Here is a 15,754-nt window from a genome sequence, read left to right as displayed (position 1 = left end):
TATAATATTTATTGATGGTGAATGTAAGCTTCTGAGTTTAGGACTTCAGTTGAGAAATTAGAGCATTCTAATACTTTCTACCATTTCAATGGGAAATTCACAATACTTTGTTTGACATATTCAAAAATCCACAGATTTATTCTCATCTACTGTAACTGTCATTGGGAAGCTGTGATTCTGGAGACTGCACTCATTCCTGACAATTCAATTCCATTCAGCTCCACTTCTACAGAAATGTTTGTAAATTTACAGGGCCATGATCATGATCAACCCACATATTTATCTAGAAAGTATATGGCTGCATGAAGTTGTCAGTGTAAATCCAAATGTTTTTTTCTGAATCTTTTGTAGATTTTCCATAATATTTATGGAATATTTCATTTTAATTGTATTGATCTGTTGATTGATTGTCACAATTCATCGTAATGCATTCTATTCATGTGATTTTTTGAGCTGAGAATATCTTATGTCTTTCCTGCACCAATATGACATCTCTGTGAGGTTGTATATTTTTTACTATTTTTCGTACTTTTAGTTTCCACCATTTGACATTTCATTTCTGTTAGCAATGTAAACTGCTTCATACGGTGTTGTGTGTGCGTCTCACTGTCTCTATGGGGTTGGGGTCTCTGTGTGTGTGAACACACTGTGAGTGTGTGCTGGGTTCCAGGACTTTCTCTGTAACTGATTGTTTTTTCCTCAAGGGTTGTGTTATTTTCTGGACTGTCTCTTTCTCCGAATGATCAAATAAACACCTTTTCCATTGGACAATAATTATTCTTCTGCCTATTGTTGTTGGATCTAAACCCTATGCCTTTCTCTTCTCTCTGTTTTATCTACCTTTCCTTTTGTTTCACTGGGCTCTTTCTTCCTTCAGCGATGGTTGCTCCCCATCTCACCGCATGTATGAGATCATCTAATGACAAGCTGGGAGATCCTAGTTCCTACCAAAATCAGACCATGGTTTGTAGCTGTCCTCTCTCTCTCTCTCTCCGATCTCTCTCTCTTGCCGTGCCTCTGCTCCATGCATAAGAATCCATTCACCCAGAATGCATTGCCAATGTTGCCTCTGTTGTCATGTTGACTAGTTGGAATGGATTCACACATACCACATCTTGCATTTAACCTCTGGGAATGGCGTGTCCACTGCTGACATGCCGAAGCTTTCTTTCGATTCATGTCACGTTAGTTTGGTGATAGTGATTGTTGGACAATGGTAAAGGTTTTTCTCTCCTAGACATTTTCTCAGCCAATCAATCAAGTAGTTACTATGACTTTTAGAAGCTGTCTTGTGACACTTTGATTACCATCCATGTGGTTTATTCACTGATCTGGTGAGATGGTTAGAGTCAGGTAAGAACCAATAGAACTGCAGTCATTTTAATTAGGATCAGTAGTCTCCTTGATTAGTCCCTAAAACAATTCCGTGCTCCCTCTATCCATGGTGTTGAGCCCACTCCCAGCATTCTTTATAGAGTGCAATCTGAAAATAATGAGCAACCACGTTCTTCCTGAAACCAAACATGCTCATTCATTATTTACATCATTACTCAATTCAGAAACTCATCTTGGTTTTGTTAGTTGCATTAAATATTGATATCACATCAAAGGCAGAGCATGAGTGAGAGCATGAGTGAGCATGAATTAGTCATGTCAAACAATCGAAATCAGCATCAACACCACGCAGCATCGTAATCAAACCATTGGTCCAACCATCAGTTGAGCCCCCTTCAGCTCCATAAAGCCAGACGCCACCCTAGGCTCCTTGGGGACAGGTTTGTTGTGGAGAACGTCTCTGGGCTTTGGCTGTTCCACCAGTCCTCGCACAGTACATTGCTGCTTTTGGCTCATACATAGCAATACTAATATCAAACCATCAGCTGTGGCTGTGCATCCAAATTAAGAATTTAGCCGTGTTTGTTTGCTGACATTAACATTACAATTGGCAGTATTACTAATAATGTTAGATGCCTGGTTATTGGTCAGGGAGTCTGTGAGAGCATTGTGTTTCATCCAGCACCCTGTGTTATATGTCGTGTTCTATTCCAGACCCCAGCATCGACGGTGCCGGCCCAGCCGCAGGGGTACAAAACGCTTCGGAAATGAGCACCCTGCCCCACAACAACGCACCATCGGACACCAACACACCAGACCCTCACAAACCATCACGGAGCAAGGACAAGAAGGGCCACCACCATTCAAAACACAGACACCGGTCCCCGGACAAGAGGAGCAAGAGCAAGGGGGGGGCGTCTGGGGAGACAGGGGCCTCCTCCAATCAGTCCAAGAGAAAGGGCGACAAGAGCAAGAGGTCTGGTGGGGACAACCACGGCACTCACCAACACCACAACAACAGTAGCGGCCACCGCCACCGGAGACACCGCTCCCCTGATAAGGGTCGTAGCCGGGCCCGCAGCGCAGAGAAAACCCTGGACAGTAGACAAAGCCAAGGGCACAGAGAGAGGGAAGGCCGCTCCCCTGACCGGCACCACACCCACCGCCAGCGCTCTCCCTACAGGTCCCCTCGGCGCAATCGGTCACCCTATGGCCACCGCTCCCCCTATGGTCACCGGTCACCCTACCGCTCACGCCACCACTCCCCCACCCGCTACCACCGCACCCAGTCATCAGACCCCTACCGGCAGCCCTCCCCATACAGACGGAGGGGCCGGGAGCCAGAGAGGCCCAACGGGGGGGTGGCACCAGTGCTGAGGAAGCCTCCAGGCCCTGTGCCCAGCCCCTATCGTGAGGAGAGTGTGCTGCGGGAGCCTCCAGCCCTGGACCGGCTCAACAGGGAGGCCACGCTGTCGAGGGAGCCTCCAGCCCTGGACCGGCTCAACAGGGAGGCCACGCTGCTGAGGGAGTCCAGGGAGCAGCGCCTGTTTGAGGAGGATAGCCTTCTGCTGAGGGCATCCACCCTGGAGCGTGACTACAGAGGAGATGGCCTGTTATCTGCTGCTGCCCGTGGCCAGAGAGGAGAGACCATGCCCAGGGTCCGTACCCCCGAGTCCGACAGCGCCTACAAGAGGTACAGCTCACTGCTGAGGGGCCGCTCGCCTGAGAGGGTGGAGAGAGAGGCACGCTACGCCCCCAGAGAGGAGTCCCCAGACCCCCGCTACAGAGTCCAGAGTCTGGGCAGAGACATCTCACCTGTCAGGAGCTTCATAGAGCTGGAGGAGGAAGAGGGAGCAACAGCACCCAGGCTGAAGGAGTCTTACAGCACACTCAAGTCTGACATCAGCCGTGCTTCCAAAGCACCCCCGGAGCCCAAGCGGAAGGCTTACAAAGACAGCCCCAAAGATCTGAGCATCTGATGGGACGTCTGCTGTAACACAACCAGCCCCCCCCCCCCCCCCACCGCCCCACGGCACCATGGTTCCCTCTCACCACTCAGCTCTACTCTTCACACAACAGAACACACCTGGACCCTGGATGAACCTAAATTATTGATTATATTACATTCCTGCGTTCCCACTAGACAGTGATTCCAAAACCTACAAACTTTTAATGACAGAAGTACAATATCTTATTTTTTTTCCTTTTAGTTTTTTTGGGGTCGTTTTTTGTGATTTGGTTAAGCATTGTACATTCATCAGAATTTTACAGAAAATGTAAAACCACAAAAAACAATGATGTGCCTAACAGTTCCATTAATGAGCGTATTTTTGTTTAGTTTTTGTTTGATATGAGACGGCCGTTTTCTCAGCCATCTGTCTGATGACTGGTATGTATTTTTCCACTGAGCCCAAGGAGGCAGGCAGCACACAGTTCCAGTGACTGGTGCCACCCACACAGATGCTGTGCATGTATTTTTCTTTCTCTCCCCCAGTGCCACTGTTTTTTAGACATTTGACCAGACTATAGCACAAGCCTGCATTTGTTTGTATATTTTTGACTGCAGTATGTGTACATTGATGGGATAAAAACGAATGAAGGGAAAATAAAGTTCAACTACGATGGTGATGATGATAATGTTAAAATAAAAATAATATATTAAACATATCTTCAGTGTCCCTATTTTGGTATTTTTGTATTGTAATTGATCAGTGTCGGAATGTGAACAATTTTGACGTGAGTCTGTCTTACTACCTCATGAGATTCATAAGATAAAATATTGAAGATAGGCCAGAATGGTAGATTAATAATATAGTATAATATTTCAAACAAAGTAAAGTATGGTTTACTTGGATCTGTCTGTTTATAAACCAGTGTGGTCCTTTTCCCTTTATTCTTCAAATGAGAGAGGAAGAAAGCTGTGTCCTCAGTCAAGACGATGACAGGAGCCAGTGGATGGGGACACCAAGGTCATGTTCTCTTCTTCCCAGACCACAGACAGACAGAACGGCAGATGGTAGATGCAGACAGAGGCCAGTCAGTCAGGTGACCTGTGGAGGCCACTCAGGTTTATTAGAGGAAAACCTCTTCTATCAGCTGTCAGCTTCTGACCGGACAGATTGACAAAGAAATTGTTAGACATACCAGATTAAATATCTGGTCATGGCCTGATCAATAAAGTTGTCTCATAATGAAGCCAGACAATTTGAGACGTGCTTGGATAATAAGCCTTAAAATATTGTCTGAATTGCAAATAATTTCCAGTATTATTCTTTTTCTTTTGAATAACTATGGGTCTGGGTCTGTTTTAACTATAATACATTTTAGGAACATGCCAGTTTCTTTTAAGAATATTTTTCTCCTAAAAGAAAGTATGACTTTGATGGTTGTTTTTTAAATATTTTCTGTAGGTGCCATAATATATATGATGAATATGGCTGACGTTTTACATTCTCCCAACCAATAGTGCTATTTGGTTCGTTTTTTATTATTTTAAGTTTAAGTAATTTTTTTACTTATTGTGTACATAATGTTGTTGCTACCATCTCTTATGACCTAAAATAACTTCTGGACATCAGAACAGCGATTACTCTCCACGAACTGGAAGAAAGTTTTTCCTTTAACGAGTCCGACGAGAAAGATATCCTGCTTTCACTGGAACAAGACCAGATCCCCGCCTTTTGTGTGAAGAAAAGACGCAGGAAAAGGGGCCGCAAATCGGGCATCCTTCTGAGAATCCGTAGGCGAGCGAGTAAACTCCCACTGTCATCCGTTCTTGCTAACATGCAATCATTGGAAAATAAAATTAATGACCTGCAATTAAGATGATCCTACCAACGGGACATTAAAAAATGTAACATCTTATGTTTCACCGAGACGTGGCTGAACGAACATGCGGACAATATAGAGCCAGCGGGATTTTCCATGCACCGGTAGAACAGAGACACTACCTCTGGTAAGACGAGGAGGGGTGGACGTGTGTGTCTATTTGTCAATAACAGCTGGTGCGCGATGTCTAATATTAAATAAGTCTCAAGGTATTGCTCGCCTGAGGTAGAGTACCTTATGATATACTATAGACCACACTATCTACCAAGAGAGTTCTCATCTATATTATTCATAGCAGTCTATTTACCACCACATACCGAAGCTGGCACTAAGACTGCTCTCAACCAACTCTATAAGGCCATAAGCAAAGAAGAAAATGCTCACCCAGAAGCGGCGCTCCTAGTCGCCAGGGACTTTAATGCAGGCAAACTTAAATCAGTTTTACCAAATTTTTACCAGCGTGTCACATGTGTAACCAGAGACAAAAAAATCCTAGACCACCCTTACTCCACACACAGAGATGCATACAAAGCTCTCCCCTGCCCTCCATTTGGCAAATCTGACCATAATTCTATCCTCCTGATTCCTGCTTACAAGCAAAAACTAAAGCAGGAAGTACCAGTGACTCGCTCAATATGGAAGTGGTCAGATGATGCGGATGCTACACTACAAGACTGTTTTGCTAGCACAGACTGGAATATGTTCCGGGATTCATCCAATGGCATTGAGGAGTATACCACCTCAGTCATCGGCTTCATCAATGGGTGCATCGACGATGTCATCCCAAGAGTGACATATCCCAACCAAAAGACATGGATTACATGCCACAACTTCATCAAGCTAAAGGCTAAAGCTGCCGCTTTCAAGGAGCGAGAGACTAATCAGGACACTTATAAGAAATCCTGTTATGCCCTCAGACGAACCATCAAACAAGCAAAGCGTCAATCCTGGATTAAGAGTGAATCCTACTACACCGGCTCTGACACTCATCATATGTGGCAGGGCTTGAAAACTATTACGGACTACAAAGGGAAACCCAGATGCGAGCTGCCCAGTGACGTGAGCCTACCAGACAAGCTAAATGCCTTTTATGCTCGCTTCGAGGCAAACAACACTGAAGCATGCACGAGAGCACCAGCTGTTCTGGATGACTGTGTGATAACGCTCTTGGTAGCTGATGTGAACAAAACCCTTAAACAGGTCAATTCACAAAGCCGCTGGGACAGACTGATTACCAGGACGTGTACTCAAAGCATGCGCAGACCAACAGTCAAGTGTCTTCACTGACATTTTCAACCTCTCCCTGACCGAGTCTGTAATACCAATAGGCATAGTCCCTGTGCCCAAGGAAGCGAAGGTAACCTGCCTAAATGATTACCGCCCCGTGGCACTCACGTCGGTAGCCATGAAGTGCTTTGAAAGGCTGGTCATGTCTCACATTAACAGCATCCTCCCGTAGACCCACTCCAATTCGCATGACGCAATTGCACTCCACACTGCCCTTTCCCACCTGGACAAAAGGAACACCTATGTGAGAATGCTGGACATTGACTACAGCTCAGCGTTCAACACCATAGTGCCCATAAAGCTCATCACTAAGCTAAGGACTCTGGGACTAAACACCTCCCTCTGCAACTGGATCCTGGACTTCCTGATGGGCCGCCCCCAGGTGGTAAGAGTAGGTAACAAAACATCTGCCACACTGATGCCCCTCAGGGGTGTGTATTTTATTAGCCTTTATTTAACTAGGCAAGTCAGTTACGAACAAATTCTTATTTTCAATGATGGCCTAGGAACAGTGGGTTAACTGCCTTGTTCAAGGTCAGAATGACAGATTTTTACCTTGTCAGCCCGGGGATTCAATCTTGTAACCTTCGATTACAAGTCCAACGCTCTAACCACTAGGCTACCTGCCGCCCTTATTTAGTCCCCTCCTGTATTCCCTGTTCACCCACGACTGCGTGGCCAAACACGACTCCAACACCATTAAGTTTGCCGACAACACAACAGTGGTAGGCCTGATCACCTACAACAATGAGATGGCCTACAGGGAGGAGGTCAGTGGACTGGTAGTGTGGTGTCAAGACAACAACCTCTCCCTTAATGGGAGCAAGTCAAAGGAGATAATCGTGGATTACAGGAAAAGGCGGGCCGAAAGGCCCCCATTAACATCGACAGGGCTGTAGTGGAGCAGGTCGAGAGTTTCAAGTTCCTTGGTGTCCACATCAACAACAAACTAGAATGGTCCAAACACACCAAGACAGTCGTGAAGAGGGCATGAGAAAGCCTATTACCCCTCAGGATACTGAAAAGATTTGACTTGGGTCCTCAGATCCTCAAAAGGTTCTAAGGCTGCATCATCGAGAACATCCTGACTGATTGCGTCACTGCCATGTACGGCAACTGCTTGGCCTCCGACCGCTACGCACTGCAGATGATAGTGCATACGGCCCAGTACATCACTGGGATCAAGCTTCCTGCCATCCAGGACCTCTATACCAGGCGGTGTCAGAGAAAGGCCCAAAATTGTTAGACTCCAGCCACCCTAGTCATAGTCTGTTCTCTCTGCATTACCGGAGCGCCAAGTCTAGGTCCAAAAGGCTTCTTAACAGCTTCTACCCCAAAGCCATAAGACTCCTGAACAGCTAATCAAATGGCTACCCAGACTATTTGCATTGTCCCCTCCACCCCCTCTTTTACGCTGCTGCTACTCTCTGTTATTATCTATGCATAGTCACTTTAACTCTACCTACATGTACATATTACCTCAATTACCTCGACTAACCAACTCTGTTATTTTACTGCTGGTCTTTAATTATTTGTATTTTTATGAAAAAAAATGACTTAACACTGATTTTTCTTAACTGCATTGTTGGTTAAACTTCTTAAGGCTAGGGGGCAGTATTCGGAAGTTTGGATGACTGAGGTGCCCAAAGTTAACTGCCTGTTACTCAGGCCCAGAAGCTAGGATATGCATATGCATGGTAGTATTGGATAGAAAACACTCCAAAGTTTCTAAAACTGTTAAAATAATGTCTGTGAGTATAACACAACTGATTTGGTAGGCGAAACCCCGAAGACAATCCATCCAGGGAATTTGTTGTTGTTGAGGTCATTGGATTTTCCAATGCTTTTCTATGGGAAACCTGATTTATTAGGACCCAGATTGCAGTTCCTATGGCTTCCACTAGATGTCAACAGTCTTTAGAAATTGTTAGATGTTTTTTTGTTGAAAAATGAAGAAGTATTCGTATTCTTTGTAAGTGTCACTCAGGTGGACTCTAGTCTTTTAGTGCGCTGGAACACGAGCGCGCTCCTCGTTGTTTTTCTCCGGTATTGGAAACAGTTTATTCCGTCTTAAATTTTATCGATTATTTACATTTTAGGGTACCTGAGGTTGGATTAGAAACAGTGTTTGAAATGTTTGGACCAAGTTTATAGGTAACTTATTATATCCTTTGTAGGCATGTTGGGCGAGTTGGAACTGGTGTATTTCTGAATCAAACTTGCCAATTAAACAGACATTTTTGGGACTTAAAGAAGGATTTTATCGAACAAAATGACCATTCATTGTGTAACAGAGACCTTTGGGATTGCAAAAAGTGGAAGATCTTCAAAGGTAAGCGATTTATTTCATCGCTATTTCTGACTTTCGTTATGCATCTGTTTGGTTGGGAAATGGTTTTCATGCTTTTGTATGCGGGGCGCTGTCCTCAGATAATCGTATGGTATGCTTTTGCCGTAAAGCCTTTTTGAAATCTGACAAAGCGGCTGGATTAACAAGAAATGTATCTTTTAAATGATGTAAGACACTTGTATCGTCATGAATGTTTAATATTATGAAGTTAGTGTTTTTGAATTTCGCGCCCTGCAATTTACCGGATGTTGTCAAATCGATCCTGTTAATGGGATTCTAGCCATAGGGGATCCCTGAGAGGTTTAAAGGGCTTGTAAGTAAGTATTTCACTGTAAGGTTGTATTCGGCGCATGTGACAAATAACATTTGATTTGTATAACACTTCTAGCAACACAAGCCAGCTTGCTAATGTTAGCCACCTAGCTAAAATTCGTAACATATCATACGTTTTGCAAATTCGTTTTGTAATTCATAACATATCATAAATGAGTGATGGATATCCACAAATTAATACATAAAGTGCCTTCGGAAAATATTCAGACCCCATACTTTTTCCACATTTTGTTATGTTTCAACCTTATTCTAAAATGGATTAAATACCTTTTTTTCCTCAGCAATCTACACACAATATCCTATAATGACAAAGCGAAAACAGGTTTTTAGAAATCTTTGAAATTGAGCTCAGGTCCATCCTGTTTCCATTGATCATCCTTGAGATATTTCTACAACTTGATTGGAGGCCATCAGTGGTAAATTGAATTGATTGGACATGATTTGGAAAGGCACACACCTTTCTACATAAGGTCCCACAGTTGACAGTGCATGTCAGAGCAAAAAACCAAGCCATGATGTTGAAGGAATTGTCAGCTGGCCAAACTGAGCAATCAGGGGAGAAGGGCCTTGGTCAGTGAGGTGACCTAGATCCCGATGGTCACTGACAGAGTTCAAGAGTTCCTCTGTGGAGATGGGAGAACCTTCCAGAATGACAACCATCTCTGCAGCACTCCACCAATCAGACCTTTATGGTAGAGTGACCAGACGGAAGCCATTCCTCAGGAAAAGGCACATGACAGCCCGCTTGGAGTTTGCCAAAAGGCACCTAAAGACTCTCAGATCATGAGAAACAAGATTCAAGATTGAACTCTTTGGCCTGAATGCCAAGTGTCACCTCTGGAGAACTCTTCAGCACTCCACCAGTCAGGCCTTTATGGTAGAGTGGCCAGACCTGAATGCCAAGTGTCACGTCTGAAGAAAACCTGGCACCATCCCTACGGTGAAGCATGGTAGTGGCAGCATCATGCTGTGGGGGTGTTTTTCAACGGCAGGGACTGGGAGACTAGTCAGCATCGAGGGAGAGATTAACAGAGAAAAGTACAGAGAGATCCTTGATGAAAACCTGCTCCAGAGCGCTCAGGACCTCAGACTGGGGTGAAGGTTCACCTTCCAACAGGACAACGGCCCTAAGCACACAGCCAAGACAATGCAGGAGTGGCTTCGGGACATGTTCTAAATGTCCTTGAGTGGCCCAGCCAGAGCCCTGACTTGAACCCGATCGAACATCTCGGGATAGACCTGAAAATAGCTGTGCAGCAACTCTCCCCATTCAACCTGACAGAGTTTGAGAGGATCTGCAGAGAAGAATGGGAGAAACTCCCCAAGCACAGGTGTACCAAGCTTGTAGCGTCATACCAAAGAAGACTCAAGGCTGTAATCGCTGCCAAAGGTGCTTCAACAAAGTACGGAGTAAATGGTCTGAATACTTATGTAAATGTAATTTTTCCATAAAGGCGTGATTGGTGGAGTAGATTGATGAGGGAAAAAAACAATTGAATCCATTATAGAATAAGGCTGTAATGTAACAAAATGTGCAAAAAGTCAAGGGTCTGAATACTTTCCGAAGGCACGGTACCATACGAAACATAACATATCATACTAAATGGAGTGTCTTGGATTTACATACAAAGTAATACAAAATGCTCTAAGACCAGGTTGAAACAATGAATTAAATCAAGTCTCCAGAGCCAATACACTCCCCTCTCCTCTCCTCATCTCCCCTCCCTCTATCTCTCCCTGAGCCTTCATCAAATATTGAACCAGTGTCTTGCATTGCTGCTGCTACCCAGTATGGATAACCAATGACTGTTGACAATTCATCATGACTGTGTGTGTGCGCTGAGGGAGACATGGTAATGAAATCTGTAATAATGATATCACAGCAGCAGCCCAAAGTCTGGGCTCCAGTTGAGGAGCTCTGTGACCTTGGGGCCTCTCTCTCCCGTCACCATGGAAACACACGGACGGTTCCGTCCTGTTGAGTCAAACCTGACTGGAGCTCGATGACAGACATGTTCTGTATGTGGCAGACATGCATGCAAGAAAGACGGCACGTAATATACGTTTTGACAAAATGATGCACTAGATTTTTGGACAATTGTAGGCCTGTGTGTGGGTTTATATTTAGTTTTGATTAGATTTGACAGAATCCGTGCATGTGTGTGTGTATTTTCATGCCAATTGTAATTTGTAACATGTTGCACAGGTAAGTCTGCAGGCAAGGGGAAATGTAAAAGGGATCATGTTGCCTTATCAGGTTAATATCTTGCGTACCTTAACCTTTACATTACTGTCATGTCTCCATGTGTAAATTCTTCTTCAGATCTGATACCTTTGCACTTGATAACCTACAAGGCGACCTCAGATGAAAGTCTTGAATCAACTACCGAAATCTCCATCAATCTCTGTAAATCCCTCATCCTTTACCTGTGGTAATCTCACCACCACTCTATCCAGAGAACATACGAGACGGGTCTGAATGCAGAATGCTTTATATTAATATTACTATTACTATTATTGTTACCACTCTCTCCAAACAAAATACATACAGTACCAGACGGGACTTAATGCAGAATACTTTTATTCTAGATACAGTGCCTTCAGAAAGTATTCAGACCCCTTGACTTTTTTCACATTTTGTTACATTACAGCCTTATTCTAAAATGGATTAAAAAAAAAAATATCCTCAGCAAATATACACACAATACCCCATAATGACAAAGCAAAACAGGTTTTTATACATTTTTGCAAATGTATAAATAAAAATAAACAGAAATACCTTATTTAGATTTAAAAACTGATACCATTTTTAAATATGTATTCAGACCCTTTGCTATGTGACTCAAAAATTGAGCTCAGGTGCATCCTGTTTCCATTGATCATCCTTGAGATGTTTCTACAACTTGATTGGAGTCCACCTGTGGTAAATTCAATTGATTGGACATGATTTGGAAAGGCACTCACCTGTCTACATAAGGTCCACAGTGCATGTCAGAGCAAAAACCAAGCCATGAGGTCGAAGGAATTGTCCATAGAGCTCCGAGACAGGATTGTGTTGAGGCACAGATCTGGGGAAGGGTACCAAAACATTTCTGCAGAATTGAAGGTCCACAAGAACACAATGGCCTCCATCATTCTTAAATGGAAGAGGTTTGAGACCAACAAGACTCTCCCTAGAGCTGGACGCACGGCCAAATTTAGCAATCAGGGGAGAAGGGTCTTGGTCAGGGAGGTGACCTAGAACCCAATGGTTACTCTGACAGAGCTCTAGAGTTCCCCTGTGGAGATGGGAGAACCTTCCAGAAGGACAACCATCTCTGCAGCACTCCACCAATCAGACCTTTATGGTAGAGTGACCAGACGGAAGCCATTCCTCAGGAAAAGGCACATGACAGCTCGCTTGGAGTTTGCCAAAAGGCACCTAAAGACTCTCAGATCATGAGAAACAAGATTCTCTGGTCTGGTGAATCCAAGATTGAACTATTTGGCCTGATTGCCAAGTGTCACCTCTGGAGGACACTTGGCACAATGCCTACGGTGAAGCATGGTGGTGGGAACATCATACTATGGGGATGTTTTTCAGCGGCAGGGACTGGGAGACTAGTCAGGATCGAGGCACAGATGAACGGAGCAAAGTACAGAGAGTTTCTTTATGAAAACCTGCTCCGGAGCTCGCAGGACCTCAGACTGGGGTGAAGGTTCACCTTCCAACAGGAGAACGACCGTAAGCACACAGCCAAGACAAAGCAGGAGTGGCTAAAGGACAAGTCTCTGAATGTCCTTGAGTGGCCCATTCAGAACCCGGGCTTGAACCCTATCGAACATCTCTGGAGAGACCTGAAAATAGCTGTGCAGCAACACTCTCCATCCAACCTGACAGAGCTTGAGAGGATCTGCAGAGAAGAATGGGAGAATCTCCCCAAATACTGGTGTACCAAGCTTGTACCGTCATACCCAAGAAGACTCGAGGCTGTAGTCGATGCCAAAGGTGCTTCAACAAAGTACTGAGTAAAGGGTCTGAATACTTATGTAAATGTGATATTTCATTTATTTTATTTTATATATTCGCAAAAAAATCTAAAAACCTGGAAAAGTCAAGTGGTCTGTATACTTTCTGAAGGCACTGTACATACTTCCACCAAAAACAGGTAGAAACAATGTAGATTTTAACATGTTCTTTGAAAGCCAGCGATCCTTGTTCTGTTATTTCAGTAGGTGCGTGTTTCTGTAAAATATAGGCCATTTTTATAAATGTTTTAATGAACAGTTCTACTCTTTCAACTTGTAAGATCACTTCAGTACACTGTAAATTGTTGTTGTTTCAACTTGAATAGATAACTTACACCACTGACTTTGTTAGCTACAATTGTTAGCTACATCAACTCTTACATTTTAAGATACAAGTGACTGGGGTCACCAATCTTTTAAATTGAAGCACTGAAGATTTCTTATAGTGTAAAGACTTTATAAAAAATCCTAAAAAAGATGAGTTACTCCTCTGACTTAAAAGTTAAGTTGTATCAACTGGCTTCTTGTACTGTAACTAATATTTGGTTTTCTAAGAAATTATTTTTACGGCAGTGAAGTAAACACAGAAATTACAGTATACTGAGACGTGCATCTACAGACATACGTTGAAACTAACTAAAATGTATAAAGTGTCTTATGCAGGTCAAACTTTTCCATAACCTGAGGAGACAGAAGGGCCGCAGCAGCCATCTTATGCAGAAAACACTGAGCTGGAGGACACAGAGAAGGCTTCTGTCTTGGAGGTGGCGGTGGACGCTCCTCCTCCACATCAAAGAGGTTTTTGCAGAACAGGGTAGTGATCATGCAGTGGCAGAACTGCTTGTTCATTAAAATATAGCTATGGGGGTTGAACAGGGATGAGTTTTTGGCAAAAAAAGCCGGAACTGTCATGAACAAGGGTCCGAAGGTGAGTCCCTGATGGGTGAAGGCGTACACGGCAATACTGGAGTAGGGCACCCAGCACAACAGGAAGGAGTTGACCATCATGATGACCATGTTGGTGACCTCCCTCTCAGCCCTCTGGGTGGTTTCAGCAGCCTCTTTGATGGAGCAGAACAGGTTGCCATAGCAGAAGGAGATGACCAGGGGAATGGTAAAGTGGCAGAAGAACATGTTGATGACATAGGAATCTTTATTGATCTCTGAGGTCTGAGTGTAATAGTCAAAACTGCATGAGCATTGCATGCCCTCTGGAATGTAACGTGACCAGCTGAACAGAGGGGGCACGGAACAAGCAGCAGCGATCACCCAGGTGAATGCCACCACCAATATGGCATGGCTCTCCCTGAAGCGCAAGTTTACAATAGGCTTTGCAGACAACCAACCTCCTTCGATACACAGCACCACCAGGGACCAGAGGGCGATCTGACCACTGTGGGTAGCACAGAAGCCCTCAATGATATAGCTGGTGAGGCCGAAGACGAAGTAGCCATTCATGGAGGTGTAGAGTGTGGTGGTGAAGCCGCCGAACACCGTGACGAGATCAGCCACATTCAGGTTGAGCAGGATTTAGGTGAGGGCCGTCCACTGCTTCTTGTGCTCGATGGTGACTTAGAATGTGAGGAAGTTGATGGTGAGGCAGGAGATGATGAGGAAGAAGATGTATGCGGACATACATGCGTAGGCTCAGAGATCAGCCAGCTAGTACTGAGGGTACTCCGAGCCATATATTGAGAGTTTGGCCAGGTTTTAGAACGGACGCCATGTTAGTGCCTTTTTACTCGAAATGTAGGTGATGTAACAATAGAATTCCATACAAAATGATCCACTCTAAATAAGCAAAACTGAGCCGTGAATTTAAGACATTTTTATTGATTAGAACTAGGATCATTTGTATCCAAGTCAGTACTGTGTTATGGTCATAGATATCCTATTAAGTTAAATTAGTATTCTAATTCCTAATTCTATGGTTGTGTTCTGAAAACTGTCAGAAATAAACAGCACAAAGCAGAAGCGTCAATTATCACTTTGCAACGGAAAGTGGTGCTCTTGGAATATTCAGAAAGAAACTGCATTGGCCCAGCTCTCTATATACAGGTATATGACTCTGAGGGTACTCTGAAGGCCTCCTGTAAGGGTTGGACATGGGGATGTAGAATTTGGGTCCCTCTGTGCCTTCCATGGCTGCTGTGTGTGTACAGTCTGTGTATGTATGTGAGTAACCCTTATAAAGGAGCTCACCTGATTGCCAGGACTGATGTGACAGCAGAAATATATAAATTTATCAATAATCCAATGCTGCTATTCAGACACAAGCAACTCATCAGGATATTAGGGTAATAATGTCCATCATCATTAATCCAAATGTGCTCTGAACTAGCTACTCATCGGGTTATTCACATTATTATGGCCATTAGGGATATTATTATGGCTATGAGTTGCTACCTATCAATCATCATTAGTATCATTAGTCCAAATTGACAAGTCATAATCTGGAGCTGGGTGGTGGATCTTAATCTCTACTGTGTGGTTTGGAATATTTACTGAGAGTTAATCAAACAAATACACAGTAGAAGCCTGCATGTTGCTTTATCCCACTCACTTTTTTCACAACTGTGTTTTCTTTTATTGTCAATGTTTATTGTCAACAGT

General features: G+C 43.9%; 1 protein-coding gene and 1 pseudogene across 10 annotated transcripts in view; one reads left to right on the top strand and one right to left on the bottom strand.

Moving 5' to 3' along the window:
- Positions 1-4,003, top strand: part of LOC111968415 (membrane-associated guanylate kinase, WW and PDZ domain-containing protein 1) — a 189,091-nt gene extending 185,088 nt beyond the window's left edge. For 9 of the 10 annotated variants that reach the window (XM_070445184.1, XM_070445176.1, XM_070445177.1 and 6 more), the window contains one exon: positions 2,050-4,003. In XM_070445184.1, the coding sequence (XP_070301285.1) occupies positions 2,050-3,314 (1,265 nt within the window). In that variant the 3' untranslated portion in view covers positions 3,315-4,003. Of the gene's footprint in view, positions 1-877; positions 964-2,049 lie in introns of all 10 variants that reach the window. The other variant, XM_070445192.1, reaches the window with a different exon arrangement.
- Positions 4,004-13,853: 9,850 nt separating this feature from the next.
- LOC111968409 (rhodopsin-like) lies at positions 13,854-15,284 on the bottom strand (annotated as a pseudogene).
- Positions 15,285-15,754: the final 470 nt, after the last annotated feature.

This window comes from Salvelinus sp. IW2-2015, linkage group LG1, assembly GCF_002910315.2.
Source record: "Salvelinus sp. IW2-2015 linkage group LG1, ASM291031v2, whole genome shotgun sequence".
Classification (NCBI taxonomy): domain Eukaryota; kingdom Metazoa; phylum Chordata; class Actinopteri; order Salmoniformes; family Salmonidae; genus Salvelinus; species Salvelinus sp. IW2-2015.
This window is presented reverse-complemented; position numbering and strand designations above follow the sequence as displayed.